This window comes from Capricornis sumatraensis, chromosome 8 (genome assembly GCF_032405125.1).
Source record: "Capricornis sumatraensis isolate serow.1 chromosome 8, serow.2, whole genome shotgun sequence".
Taxonomy (NCBI): domain Eukaryota; kingdom Metazoa; phylum Chordata; class Mammalia; order Artiodactyla; family Bovidae; genus Capricornis; species Capricornis sumatraensis.
Window position 1 is genome coordinate 258304 of NC_091076.1, and position 26055 is coordinate 284358.

The following is a 26055-nucleotide window of genomic DNA, read 5'->3' on the forward strand; positions in this document are numbered from 1 at the left end:
CGGGGCGAGGGCGGACCCTAGTGTCTCGCTTTGCGCCCGCAGGCTGGTTGGTGTTCGAGAATGTCCTGCGCTCAGCCCTGTGGGGTCGCGGCCGCCGGGCCTGGGGGCAGGGGCCACACCGGCCCTACCAACCCGGACTGGTTTGGTGCCCCAGGAACTCCTCGGAAATTCCGCCGCCCCCAGGGGCGCCTGTGGCAGTTCTGGCCCTCGGCCCAAGCCCTCCCTCTTCCTCCAGGAAAGCTGCCTCACTCTGCCCCTACAGGGGCAGGCACTCCTCACTTTCCCGTGGAGAGCGGGAGGTTACTGCATTCCCGGCCTTTCCCCGTCGGGACCTCAGTTTCCCAGCTAACCCTGTTCTTGTTCAGTCGATAAGTCAGGTCCCACCCTTTTCTACCTCAGGGACTGCAGCAGGAGTCAGGCTCCCCTGTCCTCCACTTCCCCCAGAATTTGTTCAAATACCTGTCCACTGAGTCGGTGACGCTATCTAACCATGTCATCATCTGCTGCCTTCTTCTGCCTTCAATCTTTCCCAGCATCAGTCTTTCAATGAGTCAGCTCTTCGCATCAAGTGGCTGAACTATTGGATTTTCAGCTTCAGCAACAGTCCTTCCAACGAATATGTAGGGTTAATTTCCTTTAGGATTGACTGGTGTGACCTCCTTGCAATCCAGGAGACTCTCGAGAGTCTTCTCCAGAACCGCAGTTTGAAAGCGACACTTCCTCGGCGCTCAGTATCCTGTATGGTCCAACTCACATCCATACATGACTACTGGAAAAACCACTGCTTTGACTGTTTGGGCCTTTGTGGGCAAAGCAATGTCTCTGCTTTTTAATGCTCTGTTCTAGGTTTACCATAGCTTTCCTTCCACGGAACAAGCATCTTTTGATTCCATGGCTCCAGTCACCGTCCGCAGTGATTTTGGAGCCCCAGAAAATAAAATCTGCCACGGTTTCCACCTTTTCCTCTTCTGTGTGCCGTGAAGTGATGGGACCGGATGCCATTCAGTTCTGTGAATGTTGAGTTTCAAGTCAGCTTTTTCACTCTCCTCTTTCACCCTCAGGAAGAGGCTCTTCAGTTCTTTGCTTTCTGCCATTTAAGTGGTAGAGGTTGCTAATTTTTCTCCCGGCAGTCTTCATTCCAGCCCGCATTCTGCATGATGTACTCTGCATATAAGTTAAATGAACAGGGTGACAGTATACAGCCTAGATATAATCCTTTCCCAGTTTTGAACCAGTCAGTTGTATGTCTGGTTCTAACTGTTGCTTTTTGACCTACATACAGATTTCTCAGGAGGCAGGTGCAGTGGTCTGGTACTTCCACCTCATTAATAATTTTCCAGTTTCTTGTGATCCACACAGTCAAAGGTTTTAGTGTAGTCAGTGAAGCAGAAATAGATGCTTTTCTGGAGGGCCCTTGCTTTCTTGATGACCCAACAAATGGCAGTTTGACCTCTGGTTCCACTGTTTCTTTAAAACCCAGCTTGTAGGTCTGGCAGCTCTCAGTTCAGTACTGCTCAAGTCTAGCTTGAAGGATCTTTAGCATAACCTTGCTAGCATGTGACAGGATTTTGAGTATAACCTTGCTAGCCCTGAGGGCAGACATAATCCATCAGAGACCCAGAAATCTACAGAAAAATTTTATTTCATTACAGAAAATTCTGCTGGTTGAAGGGAGCCAGGGGGTGGGGCAAGATCTGGGGCCCAGAAGTGAGAGGGCGGCCCCCTGCACTGTGGCTGCGCGGGAGCCTCTGCCGCTGCCCGCCCTCCCCTTCTAGGGCTGGCAGGAGTCCCTGAGAGTTCAAGTCACAGTGCCAAGCCTGAGCCCTAACGCATGGAGCAGGCCTCGCAGACCACGGACAAGGGTGCAGTCCACAGACACCCCAAACACACACGGGCCCCCAGGGCCCCCACACGCACTCGGGTCTTCTTAAAGCTCCCCACACACAGCCAGCCAGGCTGGGGTGGGAGGCGGTGTGGCAGCTCCTGAGTCGTGGGCCTCCAGGCACCACCTGCGCCGGGTCCCCTACACGTCCGTGCTCTTGGGGCTGCAGCTGGAGGCAGGAAAGGGGTTGAGTGGGCCCACCCCAGCCCCTCCCCGCTCCCAGCCAGCCCTGCCTCTCCACCTTTTTTGCCCCAGTCTCTGGTACTTCTTCTTCAGGACTTCATTCTTCACGGACTGTGGGACATCAGGTACGAACCAGGCCGCAATGAGCTTGATGCATAAGGCCACATGCTGGGGACGGCAGACAGGGGACGTCAGAAGGGCTGCACAGGGACGTCAAGGGTCAGAGAGCTGCCCCACTCCAGGGTCCCTGCCGTGCGGGCTCACCTCGAAGAGGATGAGGAAGGCCAGGCGGATCGCCAGGAGGAACCAGTGCTGCTCCGAGAAGCTGGAGTCCTGGGCAGAGAAATAGTCCCGGTACCTGGGGTGGGGAGCAGATGAGGTCAGGGGTCAGAAGTTCAAAGGGTGCTCACCGGGGGTGGGGGTCCAAACCTGCACTGGGTCACGTTCTCCCAGCCCTCGATTTTGGCAGGGTCCTGGAAGTCTTTGGTGTAGAACACAGACAGACTGTGGTTGACATAGCCGGTGAAGCAGCTGTGGGCAGAGGACAGGAGCTTGGTGTGGCCCCTCAGGCTTCCGGGGTGCTGGCTGGAATCCAGCCCGACGCGGTGGGGGCCGTCAGGGTGGGCCACGGTGCAGACCCTCTCCTCCTCCTCTGTACATGGGAGATGGGCCCTCGGGGAGGCTTAAGGGACTCGCAGGGGCTGGGGGAGCCTTCCTAGGAGAGACCCCTGGAGACCTAGCCCCCCGAAGGGCTGGAGGAGCTGGATGAGGACACCGTGCAGACCCCACAAAGCGCCTGACTTCGGAAGGGGAGCCACTCCCACGGCGCTTGCTCAGAAGATGGCTAGCTCTGGGACACTAATGCCCTCCTGGGGTCCAGTCCGCACTCCCAGGCTCCACCCCGGGTCTGCAGGGCGGCACAGGGCGGGAGCAGACCACCCCAGGAGAAACTGGGAGCATCGAGCCCTGCCCTGGGCTCCCCTGGGGCGGGGCCAGTTTCGCAGGGGCCTCTGGACAGTTGGAGACTCCCCCAGGGGCGGTATGGCAGCGCCCCCTTACTCGACTTCAGACTGGGCGCCTCTCCGGCAGGGGCCGTAGCGGTGCTTATACACCGTGCGGGGGATGAACTCGGACGTGAAGGCGATGACCATCCCGTTGGCGATGACCGCCAGCACGCCGATGATCTCCAGCACCTGCAGCCAGGCCCCTGGGCCACCGGAGGGAGGGAGGCCTGGTCTGCCTACGAGCCTCCTCCCCCGGCCCCATTGATTCCCCAAGGCTGGGAGCCCAGAGGGCCAAGGGCCTTGTCACACTTATGCCTGTGGCGACTGCAGGCGCCTGGTGAGGACAGTCTTGGCCAAGGCCAGCAGAGGGCACACGCCACTCTCCTGCACCCTGCTTCTTGACACGGACAGTGAGAGGCCCAGGTCTCCATCCCCCACGTTATGCCTGGACCTTTCAGCTGCCCCCAGGCCTGCTCTGCCTCCTAGGTTCCCCCACCCAGGGCAGGGGCAGACCCCCTTACTGGTCCCGGGACGAGGCCTTCCTCCCAGGGCTCTCTCCTGCTGCCCTGTCCAGCACTCCATCTCCTTGCTTCACCCCTGACCCCATCCACCCCGGCAAGGCCAGCCGAGGTGACCGAGTGCCTGCCCCCAGCTGCTGGACATCTCTCCCCCAGCTTCCTGTTCTGAGAGTCCAGCCTCTCTGCACCCACTTCCCAGCGGCTCTGGCCCTTCAACCCGACTGGGGGGGGGGCGGGGTAGGTTGGTGGGGGCATGCCAGCCCCTCCTCTTCCTGGGGCCTGGGCTCAACCCCCAACCCAGGCAGACCCTGGGAAGGGCTGGGGGCCGCCGCGGGGTGAGGGCCCCTCTTGCCCCGAAGGCTTAGAGCTGGGGTTTCAGGGAGACTGGCGCGCTGGCCGTCCCGCCCCTGGCCGGCCCCTGACCGATGTCCTTGGCCTTGCGTGGCACCAGGCGCCGCTGCAGCCGCACCATCTTGATGGCGTCCAGGCGGATCTCCACGAGGTTGCTGAAGAGCGCGAGCAGCGGGGCGAGCGGGAAGGCAGCCACGAAGATGGTGGTGAATCCGTACTGGATCACTGCGGGCGGGGGGCGGTCAGCCTGCGCCTCCTCGCCGGCCCCTCTGCCAGCCCCTCGGCCCCCAGCCCCACCCCGCGTACTCATCTCCATGAACTCGTTGAACAGGCTGAAGGTGTAGACCGGGTTCAGGCGATAGTTGCGCTGCCAGTGGCCCAGATCGGGGTCCTGAGACCGGGCCCGCCAGGAGCGATACTTGTGCGCCAGCCACCTACGGGTCAGGAGAACCGGGTGGAGAACGCGGAGGGGCAGGGGGCCCGGGCGAGGGGCGGGGGCGGGGCGTGCTGCGGTTCGGGACTCCCTGCGGTGGGCGGCGCCCGGGGCGGGGCTGCGGGGTGTCCTCACGGCTTCAGATACTCCACGCAGTTGCTGAGCGTTTGCTTCAGGCCCATGATGACGGCCATCTGCACGAACAGGTCCATCATGCAGCCGCTGAGGTGGCACTGCAGGGGCAAGGGCGGGAGGTGCGCGCGGGCACGGGGCACCGGCAGAGGCCAGGAGGGAGGGCAGTTCGGGAAGAGGGCAGTAGGGCACCCGGGACAGGCTGACCTCCTCCAGCTTCCACAGCCCCGCCAGGCGCACTGTCTTCCCGGGGTGACCGTTGATCCTGTGGAGGACAGCCAGGCTGAAGGAGGCGGCAGGACAAGAGTGGGATCGGGGCACAGTGGGCCCTGGAGGGGAGGGAAGCAGGCCCGCCCCACAGGTGAGCAGCGGCCGGATGTGAGCCTTGTGCCCAGACACGCCTGTGGGCACGTGCTGGCACACACAAACCGCTAGAGCATTCAGGTGTGCCCTAAATCAGAGCCCTCACGATTATACAGTGGAAGTGACAAACAGACTCAAGGGCTTAGATCTGATAGACACAGTACCTGAAGAACTGTGGACAGAGGTTCATGACATTGTACAGGAGGCAGTGATCAAGACCATCCCCAAGAAAAAGAAATGCAAAAAGGCAAAATAGTTCTGCTGCTGCTGCTAAGTCGCTTCAGTCTTGTCCGACCCTGTGCGACCCCATAGACGGCAGCCCACTCGGATCCTCTGTCCCTGGGATTCTCCAGGCAAGAACACTGCAGTGGGTTGCCATGGTTATCTGAAGAGGCCTTAAAAATAGCTGAGAAAAGAGAAGCAAAAGGCAAAGGGGAAAAGGAAAGACATACCCATCTGAATGCAGAGTTCCAAAGAATAGCAAGGAGAGATAAGAAAGCCTCCCCCAGTGATCAATGCAAAGAAATAGAGGAAAACAATAGAATGGGAAAGACTAGATCTCTTCAAGAAAATTAGAGATACCAAGGGAACATTTCATGCAAAGATGGGCAGAATAAAGGATAGAAATGGTATGGACCTAACAGAAGCAGAAGATATTAAGAAGAGGTGGCAAGAATACACAGAAGAACTGCACAAAAAAGATCTTCACGATCCAGAGAACCATGATGGTGTGGTCACTCACCTAGAGCCAGACCTCCTGGAATGTGAAGTCAAGAGGGCCTTAGGAAGCATCACTACAAACAAAGCTACTGGAGGTGATGGAATTCCAGTGGAGCTATTTCAAATCCTCAAAGATGATGCTGTCAAAGTGCTGCACTCAATATGCCAACACACTGGAAAAACTCAGCAGTGGCCACAGGACTGGAAAAGTTCAGTTTTCATTCCAATCAAGGAAAGGGAATGCCAAAGAATGCTCAAACTACCGCACAATTGCACTCATCTCACATGCTAGTAAAGTAATGTTCAAAATTCTCCAAGCCAGGCTTCAGCAATACGTGAACCGTGAACTTCCAGATGTTCAAGCTGGTTTTAGAAAAGGCAGAGGAACCAGAGATCAAATTGCCAACATCTGCTGGATCATGGAAAAAACAAGAGAGTTCCAGAAAAGCATCTATTTCTGCTTTATTGACTATGCCAAAGCCTTTGACTGTGTGGATCACAACAAACTGTGGAAAATTCCAGAGATGGGAATACCAGACCACCTGACCTGTCTGCTGAGAAATCTATAAGCCGGTCAAGAAGCAACAGTTAGAACTAGACATGGAACAACAGACTGGTTCCAAACTGGGAAAGAAAAATGTCAAGGCTACATATTGTCACCCTGCTTATTTAACTTCTATGCAGAGTACATCACAGAACATGCTGGGCTGGATGAAGCACAAGCTGGAGTCAAGGTTGCCGGGAGAAATATCAATCACCTCAGATATGCAGATGGCACAGAAAGCGAAAAAGAACTAGAGAGCCTCTTGATGAAAGTGAAAGAGGAGAGTGAAAAAGTTGGCTTCAAACTCAACATTCAGAAAACTAAGATCATGGCATCCGGTCCCATCACTTCATGGCAAATAGATGGGGAAACAATGGGAACAGTGAGAGACTTTATTTTCTTGGGCTCCAAAATCACTGCAGATGGTGACTGCAGCCATGAAATTAAAAGATGCTTGCTCCTTGGAAGAAAAGCTATGACCAACCTAGACAGCATATTAAAAAGCAGAGACATCACTTTGCTGACAAAGGTCCGTCTAGTCAAAGCTATGGTTTTTCCAACTGTCATGTATAGATGTAAGAGTTGGACTATAAAGAAAGCTGAACGCCAAAGAATTGATGCTTTTGAACTGTGTTATTGGAGAAGACTCTTGAGAGTCCCTCGGACTACAAGGAGATCCAACCAGTCAATGCGAAAGGAAATCAGTTCTGAATATTCATTGGAAGGACTGATACTGAAGCTAAGACTCCAACAGTTTGGCCACCTGATGCGAAGAGCTGACTCATTAGAAAAGAAAATCATGCTGGGAAAGACTGAAGGCAGGAGGAGACGGGGACGACAGAGGACGAGATGCTTGGATGGCATCGCCGACTTGATGGGTGTGAGTTTGAGCAAGCTCTGGAGGCTGGTGGTGGACGGGAAAGCCTGGCGTGCTGCAGTCCATGGGGTCACTGAGAGTCGGACACGACTGAGCAACTGAGCTGAGAGCGGAGTTCACAAGCCAGCTAAAGAGCATCCAAACAAGACTCAAACAGAGAAGCCTTGTTCTTTGGTAGAAAAAATTAGGATCGTATGCTTGAGACAGAACGAAAGGCCCCCAAGGACGTCCACATTGTGACTCCTGGCATTTGTTATATGACACGGCAGCATTAAGGGTGCCAGTCAGCAGACCTTAAAACGGACAGAGAGTCCTGGGTGATGTACGTGTGCCCACTTTAATCACCAGAGCCCTTAACTGAGGAAGGAGGAGAGTCGGGGACGACGAAACGAAAGGGACTCAGCCTGACGCCCCTGGCTGTGCAGACAGGAGGAAGGGGCCAGGGGCCACGGACCCCAGGCAGCCTCCAGAAGCCGCAGGGAGCAACAGCGCGGATTCTCCCCGGGGGTCTCCAGACAGAATGCAGCCCTGCTCACACCTTGACTTTAGTCCAGCAAGACCATTTCTGGACTCGGCCTCTAGAACTGTCCACAACGTGTACTGTTTAAAGGCACTAAGTTGTGGTAAAAGAAAATCAATGCAGTATCTAGGTCAGTTCTCCCTAGAAGAGTGTGTAACTTCCCTGCAACCCTAAGGCGAGCCCCACAGAATTCTGATGGAGTTTGACAAAAATTAAAGTTCGCCTAGAAGAATAGACATGTAAATAACTACAAAAAAGGAAAAGTGAAAAAGAAGAGAAAAATAAAACTAATGCCAGAAAAGCGTAACAGAGTAAAATTTACACAGTAAGATACTAGACTGTAATGACCGGAATTCACAGAAAGAGCGAAACCTTCAGGCAAATGATGGGGCTTGGGGTGTGCAGAAGGTGGTGGTGGCCACAGAATAGTCAGCAGCCGGTTTGGGGACAGCTGGCTGTCACTTGGAAACAAAACAAGCTTCCCCCCTGTGCCCCTTGCTGCAGAACCAGTTCCTGCGGATCAAAGATCTGAGTGTTTAAAACTATTGACACCATAAGCAGAAAGGAAACCACAGCTGAACACACTGTTAATTCTGAGGAGGGGGAGGCCTTTTTGAGCGTGGCATGAGAAACAGGAACTGTGAAGAAACGTACTGATAAACCTCGTAACAAAAAGAAGCTGCCTTCAGAGGAACACGAGAGACTGCCTAGGCTTTCGCCTCCTCGCCTGGAAGCGCAGCCTGCAGGGACGGCGCACGGGAGGAGGCAGAGTCGGCCTCGTCTGCTCCTCCGCCTGCTGACTGTGTGACCCTGAGGAGCTTCTTAACTTCTCCATCAACCCATCTGTGAAATGGGGTTTAGAGTCCCTACCCCGTAGGGCATGTTGACGAACATGACTTAGGATAGAATGTGTGAGTGTCCGTGACGTGAGTTATTATTATAAAGACATATTCCATCCTGCCAGGGAAAATCAACTGAGTCCTTCGTTATCCAAAGTCAGTGGAGGGCTGCAAATCTTCAGTCGTGAGGAAAAGCAGCTGGACAAGAGAGAGAGACTGCAGCAAAGGACCAGGAAGATGGACCCTTTAGGAAATGAGACGAGGAGAGGAAACGGGATTCCTCTGGTGGCCCAGCAGCTAGGACTCCAAGCCCCCGTCCCGGGGACCCAGGCTCAATCCCTGGTCAGGGTACTAGATCCCACAGGCCGCAACGAAGGCATGGTGCAGCGAAACAAATATGTAAAAGAAAAAACTTAAGGGGTAAAAAGAACGCTGATGTCTTCAAGAGAGTACCGTATTTGTGGAAGCAAGAGAAGGGCACCATAGGATAACAAAGACCAAAATCTCTCAGAAATTAAGACTTTGTCTTAAAATTCTTAAAAGAAAACAAAGTGAGAGAACTTTCTCCAGACGTGGAGTGCAGAGACAGAGAGACGGGCCACACGAGAGAGAAAGGCCGAAGCGCAGAGGACAGCCCAGGAGGACCAGGACTCACATGAAGGGGAAGCGAGGGGAAAGCTTACAGGCCTGAGGTTAAAAAGAAGAAAAGTTCGCGAGCTTAAGCAGGACTTGGCTCTTTCATTGGAAGGTGCCGACAACTGCCCAGCACAGTGCGGGAAGAAAAGCCTCACCCCGAGTGTCCCTCTGCTTAAAGAGAGGACCCTAACTTCAAACAGAAGATCCCTCTGCCAGAGGGAAAAAATCTAGGTCAACTAGGAAAAAACAAGACTCAGATTTTCTGCACCCTTCTCATCACCCATTTTGCACGTTCAACGACAAAGGAGCCATGTCTTTGAAGTTCTACAAGGGAAGACTGTTTGGAAGCTAGACTTCACTACCCAACCTTATCAGTCATGTGCCAGGGCAGAACATGACGCCTTGAGACATAGAAGAATTCAGAAAGTTTACCTCTCCGATGTACCTTCTCAGAATAAATGAAAGCGAAAACCAAGAAAGAAGGAGGCTTGGGAATCAGAAAGTGATGGTCCTCACCCAGGAAAGCAGCAATGGAAGCTCCAAGAAGACAGATGTGCAGGAGGCGCGGAGAGCAAGCAGCCCAGGCTGGGAGAGGGCAGGGCTCCCAAGGAGGCCCATGGACAAAGGGACCCCACGCAACAGACAGTTTGCACAGACATACAAGGGGGGAAAGGCAGCTGGGAACAACAGGAACAATGCGGAGCTGTACGACAAAGAAATGGTCAAAAAAGAAGCAAAGTAGAATGTGGCATGATTTTAAGGGCGTCAAAAGAGAATCCATTTGATCTTGAGATTACGAAAATGCTCAGATGGTATGAACAGTTTATAGAAACGGAAATCTAATGACCAATAAGGATCTGAGAAGAAGCTGGATTCTCACTAATAGGTTTTAATAAGGCGCCTTGAAAGATGAGAAGCGTTTGTTGGTCAGATCAGCAGGGGGTGTGCACACACGCACAGCGTGTGTCTCTGTGAGTCACCACAGCGCTTCTGGAGGTTGCTTTAGCAATGCTCATCTCCGTGTAAACGTGCACTCCCAACTTTCAGTTGAAATGGCTGGCTGCCGACACCCATGGCCGGGCATCACCTCAGAGCTGGGAGGGAACTGGAGAGGCCTGCAGCCCACTGGATCAAACCTGCAGGGCTGACATCTGAACAGCCGGCAGCCCCTCCGAACAGCCGGCAGCCCCGCCTCGCCCGGAGCACCCAGGACTTGGGCCCCACTGGTCGGCCGGGGGCACCCGCTGGATGGGATGCACGCCTGGCTGAACCCCTGGGCCTCCTATCTGACCTCTAATCCCCCTACACAAGCGAAAAGATAGAGACACTTCCAGGGGGTTGAACAACCAAAGACTCAGATCTCAGGGTTGAGCCAATGGACACTGAGACCCCGCGCTGTCCCTCCCCCAGCTGGGCTCCCAGCATACCAAAGGTATCCTCCTTCCTCCAGGCAGGACACCAGGGATTCCCCTTCGGGAACTGACAGAGCAAGAGGCCCCACCAGGAGACACGTGGTCCAGAGCACCCTGGCACATGCCTTTCTCAGTTAAAGACATGTGTCCAAGAATAAGATGTCGAAGGAAGGTCTCTAACACCAGAATCAGAGACCAGTCAACAAAAGAGCATAAACACTTGCAAGGAACAGAAGCAGCGCCAGAGTGGCAGAAAGAGAGGCCACGTTCTCAGACGAGAAAACCCTGGTGTCCCGGCAACACCAAGAGGGGGCTGTGAAGACCCTGAAACGGCAACAGGAGTCCTCGGAAACTAAGAACCCAAGCAGAAGTGAGGCACTCCAAGGAAAGTTCTGAGAAACTGGGACAAGGATGGAAGGAAAAAGCGAAGAAAACTGGATGATAAATTCAGAAGATCCGATTTCCGAACAAAAAGAATTTCCCAGACGGGAACAGAGGGAACCAAAGGAGGGGGCTATCAGACACATCAGAAAATCACTGAGATGGAAGGACCCGAGGCTCCAGGCCCAGCGAGCACCCGGTAATTTCTTTCCACTTGATCAGCCTGGATTCTGCATTCCTGGCCAGCGCAGGAGTGAGGCCTACGGAGGGAGACAGGGCAGGAGCGGGCTCTGAGGGACCAGGGTTCTGGGTCAAGTGCTCTTTAGAGGCCAGGAGAAGGGCAGCAGTCAGCGGCCAGAGGCGGCCCCGGTGTGGGGCGGGAGAAGCAGGGGCTGGGGACGCCAGAAACTGGGCACGACAGGGAGAAGGGCGTTTGAAAGGGACGCGCAGGCGCGTCTGCATGGTGGTGGAGACCGTCCAGTAGAGACAGGAACGCTGGTGTGTGGAGGACAGAGGCGTGAATTACTGAAGCAACGTGCAATGAGAAACAGCCACCGACTCACACGGCTAAGAAGTTTCCGGAGACGGAGGATAGTGAGAAGACGCAGAGTCAGAACCGCGTTGCCGTCAGGCCTGTGGAGCAGAATCCTGGAAGCCAACAAAGCTATCCCTCAAGCCTGAGGAAGACCACACCCAGCGCAGCACCCTGCCCCCGGCAGCCGCGCAGCGAGGCCCTCAATAGAGGGATCTGCGCAGGTGATCTCCTGCGCACCCTTTCTCAGGAAGCCCCTGGAAAACTTGAGGTCCTCCCTGGCAGAGGGGGATGGGCTTGCCAGGATGGGAAGGCCAAGCAGAGCCTGGAGACGGGGACAGACGCCAGGAAGGCCTCTCCAAGGACCTCACGATGTCTTTCATTGAACTGGGAGGGGTTTTCTGTTTTCAAAGTTCTGCTAGAGAGTTTGGGGTTAATGAGTCTGAGCAAACCCCAGGAGGCGGTGAAGGACGGGGAGGCTGGCGCACTGCAGTCCATGGGGGTCACAAAGAATCGCACATGACTCAGCGCCTGAACAACAGCAGTGTAACTTACAAAAGTTGAGCAAACACGGAGAACACGTGGAGCGGTTACTTTCTTCCGAAAAGACAAGAAAATGTCGATTGAATCAAAAGGTTAACTCCACGAATTTGGAAGGTGAGGGGAAGTGTGTGCCTGTGCCTGGTATATGAGACGCCCACTGCCACTTTACTTACAAAGCTCAAAACTGGAATTAACCCGAATGGCCACCAACTGTGGTTAAATAAATTCAAGAACATCTCTCAAAGGAATGCTCATGTATGGCTTTAAAAACAAAGCCTCCCCACCCTTGTGGACAGGGAAGGTGCCTACTGTGTGCTTTCAGGGGGAGGCAGAGAGGATAATTTACACGACAGACCACGTATGTCAGCGGTGTGCCTGGGACTTCCCTGCTGGCCCCATGGCTAAGAATCCGCCTGCCAGTGCAGGGGACACAGTTTCAGCCCCTGGTCCAGGCAGATTCCACACGCCACCACAGGCCAACGACGCTGGCACCGTGACTGCTGAGGCCCGTGTGCCCGGAGCCACGCTTTTCGGCAGGAGCCACAGCAAGGGGAAGCCCTCACGCGGCAACTAGAGAGCGGCCTCAGACCATCACACGTGCACAGCAGCGAGGCCACGGCCCAGCCAAGGCACACACACACGCTCCAAAACAGGCGCATCTGTGCGTGCTTAGATGTATAAAGACATCTGGGCAGACGCAACAAACAGTGCCATCTCTGGGGACGTGAACTGGACAGTTGGGGGTGACTGCGCTTTTCTTTCACACATTTCTGTATTAGGTTTCCACGTGTTCTGAGCTTGATTCATTTTGAAAATTAAAAAGAGCGTGTGTTTCCATTTCCAGGGTCAGAGAGCACATGAGAGCCGGTGGCCCTTACCTGCCCAGGATGAAGGCGATATAGATCAGGGAGGAGAAGTGAGCAAAGAACTGCAGAGTGAAGAACTTGACAGTGAACTTGCTCTCACGCTCTGAAAAGGTCCTGGGCTTCTCTGGAATGAGACGCGGGCCATCCTTCCCCCAGCTCTTCCCCCAGTGACAGCCCACGCCCAGCCTTTCCATATCCTGAAAACTTGGGTCACCTGGGACCCTCACCTGTCTCCCAGGCGGGATGCCCTGGCCTCTCATGGGCCCCATTTCCCCACCCCAGGGTTCCAAGACCCCCACAATGAATCCTCTCCCCGCAAAGCCCTTCTCTCACCAAAGTCACAGAGCTTCAGGGCCACATATTTGTTGATCTGCAGGAGGGGAGACAGGGCTCACCTTGGACCTGGGCGGAGCCGCACCCTGCCCCGCACCCTCCCCTGGCCCGACCCCTACCTTGGTCATGAGGATGATGGCCACATAGTGAACCAGGGCCCCGCTCACCACCACAGCCGTGGTCACCTGCTCTCCCAGGAAGGGCAAGGCCGAGCTGAAGAGGGCGGCAGCCAGCACTCGGTAGACCACCAGGACGTGGGCCATGCCAATCATGAGGCAGATCTAGGTGGCGGCAGGGTGGGCGGGCTCAGGGAGCTGCCGCAGCCGCTCTCCAGCCTCCGGGGTGGCGGCAGGGTGGGCGGGCTCAGGGAGCCCAGGAGTACCATCAGGAGGGACAGAAGAAGGATGACGGTGCTCCGCAGGTAGGAGTGCTGGTGCAGCCGCGGCTGGTAGTCCGGGCAGGTGATGAGCCCCAGAGCCATTTCCTCCTGTGGAAGGCACCCAGCTGGCCTCAGGCGCCGGAACTGCCTCAGACACAGAACCCCCTGGGGCCCACGATGCCCCCCTCCGACAGAGAACTCCCTCAGACACAAGAACCCGTTGGACACTGAACCCACTCAGACACAGAACTCCTGGGACGTGGAACCCCTCGGACACGGAACCCCCTCGGACACGGGAACCTTCGACGGGAAGCCCCTGGACACGGAACCCCTCGGACTCAGCAGCTCTCAGGGCCCGAGCCACCCGCCGGCCGGCCTCACCTGGTCCTCGTCCCACCCGTACAGCTCCCACTGAAGGACCACTCGGGCTCGCTCCCGCTTCCATAGCTCCAGGAACACGGTGGCTGCGGCAGAAAGCGGAGGCCTCAGGGGCGTCTACGTGTGTTGCTCAGGTGACCCCAGGTCCGCGCGACTCACCCCACAGCGCCATGAAGATGGCGAACAGCACGGTGCCCTCGTTGTCGAAGAGGTGGGTGAGCTGGAGGGAGGGGCACGTGGGACTGGGGCGGCCTTCCCCATCCCCCCGGCCCAGGCCTCCCCTTCCCCGGGAGGACCTGATGGGCCCGCCTCCCCGGGACCAGCGACCGCAGGGCCCCCCACCCCGCGCAAACCTTGGCATAGGCGCAGGTGTCTGAGAGCCGCTGGAACCTGCGGTTGTGGTCGCCTCGAGGGCACATGTAGATGTCGTGGGCCTTGCAGATCTCCTTGCTGAGGGCGCAGGGACCGAGTGGGCCGCCGAGCTTTCCTGTGGACCCTCGAGGGGCCCCTCCCTGGACCGCCCCTTCCCTGACTCCGCCCACCCTCAGCTTCAGTCCCGCCCCTTCTCTGGCCCCACCCCACCCGCAGCTTCAGGCCCGCCCCTTCCATGACTCCACCCACCCGCAGCTTCAAGTCCGCCCCTTCCCTGCCCCACCCACCCTGCTTCAGTCCCTCCCCTTCCCTGGCCCCGCCCACCTTATCTGGCTGGCTTCGAATTGGGAAAACCCGCTCAGGAAGACGATGAGGCCCACCACTGCGGCGGGCACCAGCATGTAAGTGTACCAGCCGAGCCAGGCGAAGTACAGGGCCACTTTCTCTCCAAAGTAGTCCCTACGGGCACAGCGTCCCGTCAGGGCCACTCCCACCAGGGGTGACGGCCAACGCCTGGGTGAAGCTCGCCATGCTGGGGGCAAGGAGTGTACCGAGGGCATCTAAGTGTGTGTCTGAATGGTTCGCCAGACAGCTGTTTGCTGAAGGCCTCGGTGTATCTACAGAGGGGCAGCCTGCCTGCGGGGGGCGCAGGTGTGCCCCCGAGGGCAGTAGTACCTGATGTCACTAATTGGCTGCCTTTGGAACATGCTTCTCCACCGGGCCCATGTCTTCTTTAGGTGCGCCTCCCCCTGGGCACAGGTGAGACACAGTGAGAGCTTCCTGCCTCAAGTCCTGCCCTCAGGGCCTCTCCCAGCCGGCCCACTCCTCACCTCGTGCAGGGGGAACCCAGCCTCAAAGACCCCATCCTTCACCAAATCCTGGAGCGTGTCTGGTGGTCAGAGGGATTCTCAGGTCAGAAGGGGTGGGGATGAAGGAGGACTCTGTCCCGCTCTCCCCATGCGACGCCCCTCCTGGAGCGCTCCGGCACAGGCCACCTGCCCATCCAGTCCTTACCGCCCGCTGCCGTCTTGCTGTTCAGGACAAAGTCGACAATTCGGATTCTAGAACACAACAGCTGGTTCAGGAGGGTCCTCTGTCTGGCCAGGTCCCAGGCTCCTCTTCATCCTGGCAGAACCCCCAGACGACCAGCCGGGACTGCCTGGCCAGAGCCCAGAATCCAGGACTCATCTGGAAGCGCACTTCCTCGAATGCTCCCAGGGTCCAGCTGCGCCGTGGTTGCGGGGTGGGCCTCCCTCAGGGTGGTCTCTCCCGTCCCAAGGCCCAAGTGCTCAGCCCTACAACTGGCAGTCCAGCTTCCTCCAGGATTCTGCACCTCCAATCACACCTCCCACCTGGAGCCCCAGTGTGTTCACAGCACACCCTTTATGTGCACAGATACATCCTCCTTACACCCCTGTGAGCCATTTTGCCTATGGGAGGCTGAAACTCAGGGAGGGTGAGTAACTTGGCCACGGCCACACAGCCAGGAGGTGGCACACCCAGGCACCTGACTAGATCCTGCTCCTCTGGAACCCTTCCTATGAGACACAGCCGCCCAGGTGTCCCAGGGCCCTCCCCACAGCCTGCTCCTTCCAGGCTCCAACAAGCTGCCGCTACTCATGTGTCCTCCCAAGCCAGCCAGTTCTGAGCTCACAGGAAGCCCCCCTCCATTGCCTCAGATCCAAACTCCCAGAGTGTTCCTTGTTGACCTCCCTGACTGGCCCCCGGGGAGTTCAGAGGGCTGGCCTAGGACCAGGAAGGTGCTGGAGGCAGGGTGTGGGGAGGGCAGGTGGACTGGCTTGGTGGCTAAATGATCAGAGTGGCGAGAAGCAGGTTCCTAGAGAGAGACAGGAGGTGTGCAGTGCCTGGGAGGCAGGGACAGATGTCCAGAGAAGGGCATTCAGTCTGGAGAAAAGAGGTGGAGACTGAACCCAGGGCGACAACCTCAGAACCCAGGAGGGACAGCCAGGAGAGCCCTCCCACCCTCTCCGAATGCCAGCCGCCCTTTAAGGCTGGCTTCTGGTCTGCATCTGGGGACACAGTCACAGGTGTAACCTTCAAGCACATTTTCCAGTATTACAGGCATGGTAAGGAAGGCACAGACGGTTGCCCCCTGTGGCCTCTGCTCCGGGACCATACCTGGGAGCCTTGCTGCCTGTCTGGACCACCATGTAGGTGAGCAGGGGTCCACCTGGCCCCGCTCTGGGCCAGTCTCTCACCTGTTGGTGGCTTGGATGGAAGTTGGCCTGGACAGCTCCCCTCTGGGGACAGTGTCCTCGGGCTCCGTAAGTCTCCGGTACCGGTCAAAGATGCTATTGTCAGCTCGGATCCCGAAGAACTCCTTCTCCTGGTCCTCCATTGCCTGAGGGTTGGGGTGGCATGAGACCCTCTGCCCCACCTTGGGACCCTCCCCCTTCATCCAAGGCCAACAGTCTGTCCCCTCCATCTCTGGCATGAGGCCACAGGCAACCTCCCCAGACTCCTTCCTAGGACCCACCCAGCCCTCTGTGACCGCTGCACCCAGGCAGGGCCCTCAGCCCGCCCACCTTGTAGCGAAAGCCCTGGTTCTCAAGCTCTTCCAGGAACCGCCGCTGCCGCTGGACCTGCCCGGGGTTTCTCTGGGTGCGACGATCGACCACAAACACATAGTCCCACAGCTCAGGGGCCTCGGTCTAGAGGAAAGAGGCATGGGGCCCAGGGCTGGCAACCAGAGCAGGCCGGGTGCAGGGCGTGGGGGCGTGGGACCAAGCCCAGGAGGGGCTCATGCAGGCTCACCTCGCAAGTATTGATGTCCATCAGCGGAAGGCTCTCACCCTCAGTCGGCACCAGGATCTGGAGACTCTCTTCTCCCTGGGGGGTGAAGCGCAGACGGGACAGAGGCTGGCACTCGCTGCCACAGTAGCGTGCCTCCCAGGCCGGGTGCTCTGGCACCAAAGGGATGGTTTCCGGCGGGGCTACGTGCACACTGAGGCTGCAGCACAAATGGCTGGCAAAGGTTTGTTTGGAAACATACAAAGAGCACCCCGAATTCATAAGAAAAGGCCGGCAGCCCAGTGAAAATGGGCCAAGATGCAAATGGACACTTCACAGAAGAGGAGCGCCCAAGTGAAAACATGGAACTCGAAGGTGAAGCCGTTGGAAAATCCAGGCACCACCGTCCCCCCGCTTGGCAGCAAACCTTTCACAGTCAGTGTTAACCATCCAGGCGTGGGAGTTCCCGGCACTTGCCGGGGCCGGGCTTCAGTCCTGGGTCAGGGAACTGAGACCCTGCAAGCACATTGTGACCCCAAAAAAAAAAAAAAAAAACCCTGGTGATCTATAAAGATACTGAATGGAACATAATACTGTAAATCGCCTGAAAATCATATAATATTGAAAATAAGCCATGTGTAAAAAAAAAAAGCCAGGGTGACTCAGCAGCACCCCCATGTGCTGCTGTTGTGCACGCCTTGGCGCCTGAATTTGAGAAACCTCCCAGACCCCCTGGCCTCCTTTGGAGTCAGACAAAGGTGCGCACACTAGCATATGCTATGCTAAGTCGCTTCAGTCATGTCCGACTCTGTGTGAACCCATAAATGGCAGCCCACCAGGCTCCCCCGTCCCTGGGATTCTCCAGGCAAGAACACTGGAGTGGGTTGTCATCTCCTTCTCCAATGCATGAAAATGAAAAGTGAAAGTGAAGTCGCTCAGTTGTATCCAACTCCCAGCGACCCCATGGACTGCAGCCCACTAGGCCCCTCCATCCATGCGATTCTCCAGGCAAGAGTACTGGACATTTCATACCAAAACTGGAATAATCCAGGCTCTCGTCAGTTTTCTTCCCAGGTGGCGCTAGTGGTAAAGAATCCACCTGCCGACGCTGTAGACACAGGGGTCGAGGGTTTGATTCCTGGGTTGGGAAGACCCGCTGGAAAAGGACATGGAAACCCACTCCGGTATTCTCGTCTGGGAAGTCCCATGGACGCCTGGTGGGCTACAGTCCATGGGGCGGCAAAGAGTCAGACGCCACCAAGTGACGAACACTTTCACTTTCACTAACGAACGTCCTTCTATGCTCCTCCCTCCGGGAGGTGAAATCCTCCCTGTTGAGGGTGGCCTGGACTCAGTGGCTAACTTTCATAAGAAAGTATGAAACGAGTCACTTTACAGAGGAGAGGCCTGGCAGAGGCCCCCAACCCGGGAGACGATGGCCCAGGTGATGGCGCGCAGCAGCTCATGGTCCCGAAAGCCCAGGGCCCCGTCCCAGCAGGAGGCGAGCCCCAGCGAGCAGACCCCAGAGTCAGGCGGCCAAGGACAAGGGGGACGGAGAGGCCGCCACAGACGGGAGGGGCCGTGGGGACGCGGCGATGGTGCTGTGGGGGGCCTGCATGATACACTCGGAAAAGCCGGTGACGTGAGTCCAGGCCGAGTCAGGCTCTGCACCTGCACCGCGCCCCAGGCAACAGGCCCGGCAGGCCCTGCACTGTCTTCGTGACACTTTAGGAAAACGCACAGATTTGCAAAAGCTGTACAAGCAGCAGCTGGGGGCTTCCCAAGCGGCACAGTGGTAAAGACGTGGGCTCCACCCCTGGGTCGGGAAGGTCCCCGGGAGGAGGAAATGACAACCCACTCCAGTACTCTTGCCTGGGAAAGAGGAGCCTGGTGGGCGACAGTCCATGGGGCCACACAGGGTCCGAGCGACTCAGCACACACAGGGGTGGGGGAGCGGAAACGCTGGGACTGGCACCCAGCTGGGAGGGCCGTCTTAGGCCTCACTGATTCCCAAAGAGCAGACAGCAGGCTAGCAGGCTGGAGACAAAGTGACCCGGGGCCCCTGCTCTGGAAGAGCCACTGGGCTGAAGGGAGTGGGGGGCACAGGAGATGGGGAGCAGAGCAGGCAGGCAGGAAGGTCATCGGGGAAGCCCCGGGGCCGCCGAGGTGGGGGAAAGGCACCGCCTCCTCCGGGGCCGAGGTGGGGGAAAGGCACCGCCTCCAGAGCCAAGCGCCTAGCAGGTGCTGAGGCTTTGTGTCCTCAGGCAAGAACCCACCTCTCCCAGCCTTGGGGGGCTTGATGCAACGCGGGCAGCATCCTGCCGCCCTGGCAAAGGGCTGGCCAGGCCGTGTGCGCAGTGAGTGGGGCCCCAGCCGTGCCCCAGCCAGCAGCTCCCCAGGGAGCACGAGGGCCCCTGGAGGGACAGGAAGCCAGGGATGAGGGCCTGAGGGCACTGAGAGCCTTCCTTGAAGGGCCTGGTGGCTCCCCATCCCACCGTGGGCCCACCGCCAGCCCACCACCCACTACTGCCCTTGGGCAGCCCCGCCTGGCTCACAAGCCTGCAACCCCTCACCCCCGTGCATCGCAGCCGCCCAGTACTTGGCGTCCTGGCCAGGCCTTGCCCTACGGCTCCCCCCGCCACTCCCCTTCTCCTCCCCGCGCATTCCTGCCTCCTCCAGAAAGCCTCACTGGACTGCTCCAGCCAGTCTGCCCTTGAGGGCTACCAGAGAAAACAGAGGCCACCCATCACATTTGAATTTCAGATAAACAACAAATACCATTTAGTGTAAGTATGTCCCAATTATTGCATGGGACATAACCTATACTGAAAAAAAAATACTGTTGTGTGTGTGAAATTCAGCTTACTGGGGACCTGTTTTTTATTTTGTTTCGCTAAATCCAGGACTCGACCCCAAATGCCCACCCCCAGACACACCCGGAACTACTGGGCCCAGAGCCAGGCCTGGGTCTGCCCCCTCTCTCCCCTCTGTCTCAGCCACAAAACAGCCGGTTCCGGGCTATGGGACGCCAGGGTCTTCATGCGCCAGTGCAGCCCCCGCCCAGCCGTCTGCCCCGCGAGCACTCACCCCCTCCGCAGGCCTGCCCCCTTCTGCCCCAGCTCCAACCCTGCACCGCCCCAGCCCTCGGACCTGCAGTGGGGTCAGGGCCAGAGGAGAAAGCCACCTCCTCAGGCCGGGCTGTGCGTGTGTGCTCTGGGCTGAGGCGCCTGTCTCAGCGAAGGGAGTCAGGTCTCACGTAGGTGGGGACAAGGGACGTTGGTGCATTCCCGTCACCAGCAGCCAGTCCTGTGACTTGCCCACTATAGGAGCAAAGCATCATGTGGGACAAACTCGTGAGTGAAATGGGTGCTCACGTACTCGACCTCGGACCCAGGAGGAGGCCTACACTTGCTGGGCCGGGACCCCCTGCAGGACGACCCTCTGAGGGTCCCTTGCCGGAGGCCCACTGAGGCTGAAAAAGAGAGGCTACCTCACATGAGCCTGAGGCTGAAGAGTGCGCAGGACCAGCAGCGGGAAGACGGCGTCCCAGCTGGGGAGACGGGGTCCCCAGGGTGGGGTGATGGGGTACCTGAGTGAGGAGATGGGGTCCCCAGGGTGGGAAGACAGGGTCCCTGGGGTGGGAAGATGGGGTACCTGGGTGGGGAGATGGGGTACCTGAGTGAGGAGATGGGGTCCCCAGGGCGGGAAGATAGGGTCCCCGGGGTGGGAAGATGGGGTACCTGGGGCAGGAAGACAGGGTCCCTGGGGCGGGAAGATGGGGTACCTGGGTGGGGAGATGGGGTACCTGAGTGAGGAGATGGGGTCCCCAGGGCGGGAAGACAGGGTCCCCGGGGCGGGAAGATGGGGTACCTGGGTGGGGAGATGGGGTACCTGAGTGAGGAGATGGGGTCCCCAGGGCGGGAAGACAGGGTCCCCGGGGCGGGAAGATGGGGTACCTGGGGTGGGAAGATAGGGTACCTGGGGTGGGAAGATGGGGTCCCTGGGGTGGGGAGATGGGGTACCTGAGAGAGGAGATGGGGTCCCCAGGGTGGGAAGACAGGGTCCCTGGGGCGGGAAGATGGGGTCCCTGGGGCGGGAAGATGGGGTACCTGAGTGAGGAGATGGGGTCCCCAGGGCGGGAAGACAGGGTCCCTGGGGCGGGAAGATGGGGTCCCCAGGGCGGGAAAACAGGGTCCCTGGGGTGGGAAGACAGGGTCCCTGGGGCGGGAAGATGGGGTCCCCGGGGTGGGAAGATGGGGTACCTGGGGTGGGAAGATGGGGTCCCTGGGGTGGGGAGATGGGGTCCCCGGGGCGGGAAGATGGGGTCCCCGGGGCGGGAAGATGGGGTCCCTGGGGCGGGAAGACGGGGTCCCTGGGGTGGGGAGATGGGGTACCTGAGTGAGGAGATGGGGTCCCCGGGTAGGGAGACGGGGTCCCGGGCGGGGAGGGACGGCACGGGGATCCAGACAGGAGGAGGGAGCCTGGGGTGGACCCTGCCTGAGGGACTTCCAAAGGCAGCAGCGGGAGGCTAACGCTCAAGTGGCCCCAGAAATGAGGCTGGGGCAGCTGTCTTTCCCCAGAGATATCACATGACTTTGGGGCGTTACCCAGAGCCTCTTGGAAAAGGGGAGTCAGCCTTCCCTGGAGGCTGCTGTATGACCTGGACCAGAGGGGTCCCACGGGCACTGACCCCCATCACTGGGACACAGCCCCGCCCCGGTCATGACCTGGTCCCCCCAGGGAAAGGGCCGGCAGGCGCAGGAGCAGCAGCAGCCAGGCCTAAGTCCCCTGCCCCGTCCTGTCGAGCCACCCCAAGCTCGACGTCTGGACGTCTGGTGCCCACACGCTCTGTGCCCAGCGGCCCCATCCCCAGGCCACCTGCCTGGGCCCCAGGCTCCAGGATCAGTCTGTCCATTGCCCACCTGTCCTCCAGGGAGAGAGGCCTTCACGGATTAGAACCAGGCTCCCCTAAAGTCACCCCCACCTCCAGCCAACCCGACTGCTTGGTGCACCTGAGGCGAGGTATCCGGGAGTTCCGCTGTCCCCGTTCACCAGGCCCCACCTCCAGGAAGCCACGTGTGCCCATCAGGCTCCCAGAGCCCAGCCAGGGGCAGAGGCTCCCCGGGCCCACTTGGCCTTGGGGGTCCCAGCCCCACCACATGCAGCTCCCCAGCAAGTCTGCGCACATGGATGGGGGAAGTTCCAGTCCTCCATGGGGCTTCCAGCCCCCACTCCCTGCAGGCCATGCACCCAGTGGGCCAGGCCCAGGACTGAGTCCAGGCCAGAGCCACAGTCAACACACCCACTCCCTGCTTGACTTCTTTAGAGGCTGCAGCTACCCGGGAGACCAGCCCAGGCGTGGAGGCCAGGCCTGGGGATCCACACTCTGCCTGTCCATCCCCAGGCAGCTTGCAGGTCCCCGGCAGGGCACGGGGACTGCTGTGCAGGTGTGTCTGCCCCCCAGCTCCCGACCCTTCTGGCCGGGCAGCCTACCTGGAGCAATGACATCACCCCAGCCGCACGCAGAAGGCAGGGGCCTCCCCCGACCATCCATGGCCCGCCTCAGGCTTAGGGTCACACCGCAGCCCAGCCAGCACTCCACGCGCCCCTGGCTAGGCCCCACCAGCAAGCAGCAGTTTCATCAGCCCCACGCTCAGATGTGGAGAGGCCTGCCCACGCGTGCGATCCCCCACCTGGCTGTTTCCTCATCTTTCGGGGGCCACGCCATGAAGCATGCAGGATCTTACCCCCTGACCAGGGATCAAACCGACGCACCCTGCAGCAGCAGCGCCACCTCCTGGCCCCTGGGCCGCCAGGGAGGCCCCGGCTCCCTCGTCCCCGAGCCCTGTCATCTGCCTCCCTGCTCCCTTGGCCTTCCTTCCCACCATGCCTCCCTCTGTCCATCCATCTCATTTGTCAGGTCACATGTCTGTCTGGTCATCCACCCCAGATGCGGCCTGCTGTGAGTGCAGCCCTCACAGGCAGTGCCCAGCGTGAGTGGACACGGGCCTGGAGAGGTGGGTACCTGCTTGGCAGGGGAGGGAGCCCAGAGTTTCCCCCCCACCCCGGTAGTGTGGACAGGGCCTGAGGGTCAGCACACAGCTGGTGTCCAGGGACCTGCTCCAGAGCCTCGGTGCTCAGCACTTCAGCTCTGCAGAAGTGTAAACGGCAAGAGGGCGGCCGCCAGCAGGTGAGACCAGCAGTTAGCAGAAGCTAGACCAGAGGGCTTCCGAACTGTGGGGTTGGAGAAGGCTCCTGAGAGTCCCTTGGACTGCAAGGACATCCAACCAGTCAATCCTACAGGAAATCAGTCCTGAATATTCATTGGAAGGACTGATGCTGAAGCTGAAACTCCAGTCCTTTGGCCACCTGATGCAAAGAACTGACTCGTTGGAAAAGACCTTGATGTTGGGAAAGATCGAAGAAGGGGACGACAGAAGTTGACATGGTTGGATGGCATCACCGACTCAATGGACATGAGTCTGAGCAAGCTCTGCCAGTGTTGGTGATGGACAGGGAGACCTGGCGTGCTGCAGGGCATGGGTCGCAGAGTCGGACACGCCTGAGAGACTGAACTGCCCTGAGGCCAGAGGGCTGCGCAGGCAGCGGTGGGCTTGGACTGCAGCTGGGGCCCGGGGTGGGGGGTGGGAAGTGGAAGGGATGTGGCAGGGGAAGGGGATGCTTAGGTCTGGCTGGGCCCGAGCTCGCTCTCTGCTGTCTGTGTCTGTCTTTGCCCAAAGGCTGATTTTCTCGCCTTAGCTCCCTCCCCACCCTCCAACCCCATCCCCAGGCCACCACCCCCCAGCCCCAGGCCCCCCACCTCCCCCCAGCACAGGGCTGGCCTGGGAACCAGCCTCAGCTGCCAAGGCTCCACAGCCCTGGGGCGGCCGAGGCGGAGTGCCAGGCCGCCTGCCTGGCCCACACCTGGGAGCGCCCAGAGGAGGGCGACGGGGAGGCGGGTTTCGCTCTCCACCTCAGCTCGGGTCTCCTCCCGGCCACCCACGGCTGCCCGGGCCTCGAGACCTCGTCCCTGGCGGAGGAAAGAGAGGAAGTCCTCCCGGACGCTCTCCTGCTCTGCGCCCAGATTCCGAATCCAGCAGCCTTCAGCGACTCCCACCCCGGCCCAGGCAGAACCCCCAGGGAGCGGAGGGCCCTGCCGGCCACCCTGGGTCTCCCCAGCCCCCTGCCCGCCGGACGCAGCCGCGAGGTCTGGGGTCCGGCTCCTGGCTCAGCGCCCGGGGGTGGCCACGCCGCCCGACCCCGCTCTCCCCGGGGCTCCCGGCGCAGGAGGCAAGCCCTTTCTTCCGTCTTGCCCCAGCCCCGGGGAGCGGGGGGACGGGGGCCGGGGACACGACCCCCTGCCGGCCCCCTCCCACTCTGCGGGAGACCGGGACGGGGCGCGGGGCGGGAGGCTGGCGCCTGTCCCGGCGGGCGTGGCCCCGCGCGGACTCACCCGCATGCCGGCGGGCGTGGTCGCGCTGGGCGCAGGGTCGGAGGGTCCCGAGGTGAGGCAGCCCCAGCGCCGCTGGGAACCCGAGTGTGGCTTGGAGACCGCCCAGCGGTCCTACCTGACTTCCGCGTGGGACTCACCCCTCCCTCCTCCCCGCCCTCCTCGTCCTCGGGTCCCTGTGCCGCCGCCGTGGGGAGCGGCCCGTGCCTGCCGGCCGGAAGGCACACCCCTCTCCCCCGGGGCCTGGGACGCCTTCCGGGGCCTCCGGCACCCACCAGAGGCTCTCAGCTCACCTGCAGAGGCGCGTTCCCCTGCCCTAAGTGTTAGATCGGCACCCTTTAGAGGGAGGGGAGCGCCCCATAACCCTGCTCCCTGCTCCCTTCACTCTTCCTGGCGCCTGGACGCACCGTCCCCAGGCCCCCCTGGGGCACCAAGCCTCCCACCCTCCACGCCTAGTGTCGCGTCCCTTGGAGGAGAAACTGGGGCCGGGACGACGGAAGATGAGACAGACCCCAGAAAGAAAAGAGCCTGCTCCACCCAGAATCCCTGCTGTGTGCACCCCAGCCCAGGGAGGGGGAGCCCGGGGGTCCTGGGGCCACTTGCTAGCCGGAGGAGGCGGGGGGTCAGGAACGAAGGACTGAGGGGGGCCGTACCCCACCCGTGGTCAGGGCGGCAGCGGGAGGCGGCTCTGGGCCACCTGACGGAGACTGTCCCGGGGGACGGTGGACTGCGCCCAACAGGGAGGGAGGGTGTCCAAGCTCGGACAGCGGCAGGGCAGGGGGTCAGGGGAGAAAACAGGCGGACATGCTGAGCAGCACGGGGGCAGCTGGAGGAGAGCAGGTCCCACTTCGGTGTCGCGGGGGTCAGGAGGTTGGAGTACCGCATTGTGCAGCCCAGGCAACCCACCCAGCAGACCCGGATGGCGGCTCCTCAGGTCCCCGGACAACCCGGCCCCGCCCACGCGTCTGTTTGGGGGCCCCCACGGCAGACTGTGGCTGCAGCAGGGACTGGACCCTGAGGTGGCAAAGGCAAGAGAAGGAACTGGCAGCACGGAACCGTGAGGCTCTGGAGGAGGAGTCTGGACAAGTGTGTTAAGATGCGTGTGACAGAGACCCCACGAAGCAGCAGCTGAAACAAGCCTGTGTGCCTCTCTCTCCCATAAGTGGCATCTGGAGGCTGTGCTACTGGACCGGTTAGTAACCTGTTGGTCACCGAAAGCACATGGATCCACAACATGGTTCCAAATGGCTGCTCACGCCCCAGGCATCACGACATTGCAGCCAGCAAGGGCGCAAAGGATGAAGGAGGGTATCCCGGCCGCCTGTGGTTAGTCACCTGGCTAGCCACCTCACCACAGCTTACTGCACGGAAGCCTGGGAGGTGTGGTCACTTTTCCTAAGGAGGAAGCTCGTTGTTGTTTAGTCACTAAGTCGTGTCCAACTCTTTGTGACCTTGAACTGTAGCCCACCAGACTCCTCTGTCTCTGGAATTTCCCATGCAAGAATACTGCAAGGGGATTTTTCTTCTCCAGGGGATTTTCCCCACCCAGGGATGGACCCGTCATCTCCTGCATTGGCAGACAGATTCTTTACTGCTGAGCTGCCGGGGGAGCCCCAGGAGGAAGGTGGAAGGACCCTAACCCTAACTCAACCTGCT

The 26055-nt window shown here is 59.2% G+C and overlaps 1 protein-coding gene across 1 annotated transcript; it reads right to left on the minus strand.

Moving 5' to 3' along the window:
- Positions 1-2023: 2023 nt before the first annotated feature.
- Positions 2024-24408, minus strand: ANO9 (anoctamin 9). Its single transcript, XM_068976090.1, has 25 exons — positions 24403-24408; positions 23874-23979; positions 19226-19363; positions 16974-17122; positions 16745-16870; positions 16418-16560; positions 15213-15259; positions 15029-15087; positions 14874-14947; positions 14523-14657; positions 14180-14276; positions 13986-14046; positions 13830-13912; positions 13452-13556; positions 13189-13350; positions 13070-13106; positions 12749-12860; positions 4711-4768; positions 4507-4604; positions 4245-4372; positions 4011-4163; positions 3125-3272; positions 2495-2596; positions 2330-2423; positions 2024-2233 (listed from the first exon to the last, which is right to left on the minus strand). Exons 1-25 carry the CDS (start codon positions 24406-24408, stop codon positions 2024-2026), a joined length of 2631 nt encoding a protein of 876 aa, XP_068832191.1.
- Between the last annotated feature and the right edge of the window lie 1647 nt (positions 24409-26055).

Bases quoted from the DNA above. Each gene is read 5' to 3' on its own strand.
- ANO9 (XM_068976090.1), bottom strand. The intron at 15,088-15,212 runs GTAAGGACTGGA...TCTGACCACCAG, and splicing joins CAGCAAGACGGCAGCGGGCG to ACACGCTCCAGGATTTGGTG. The intron at 2,234-2,329 runs GTGAGCCCGCAC...TGCCGTCCCCAG, and splicing joins CCTTCCTCATCCTCTTCGAG to CATGTGGCCTTATGCATCAA.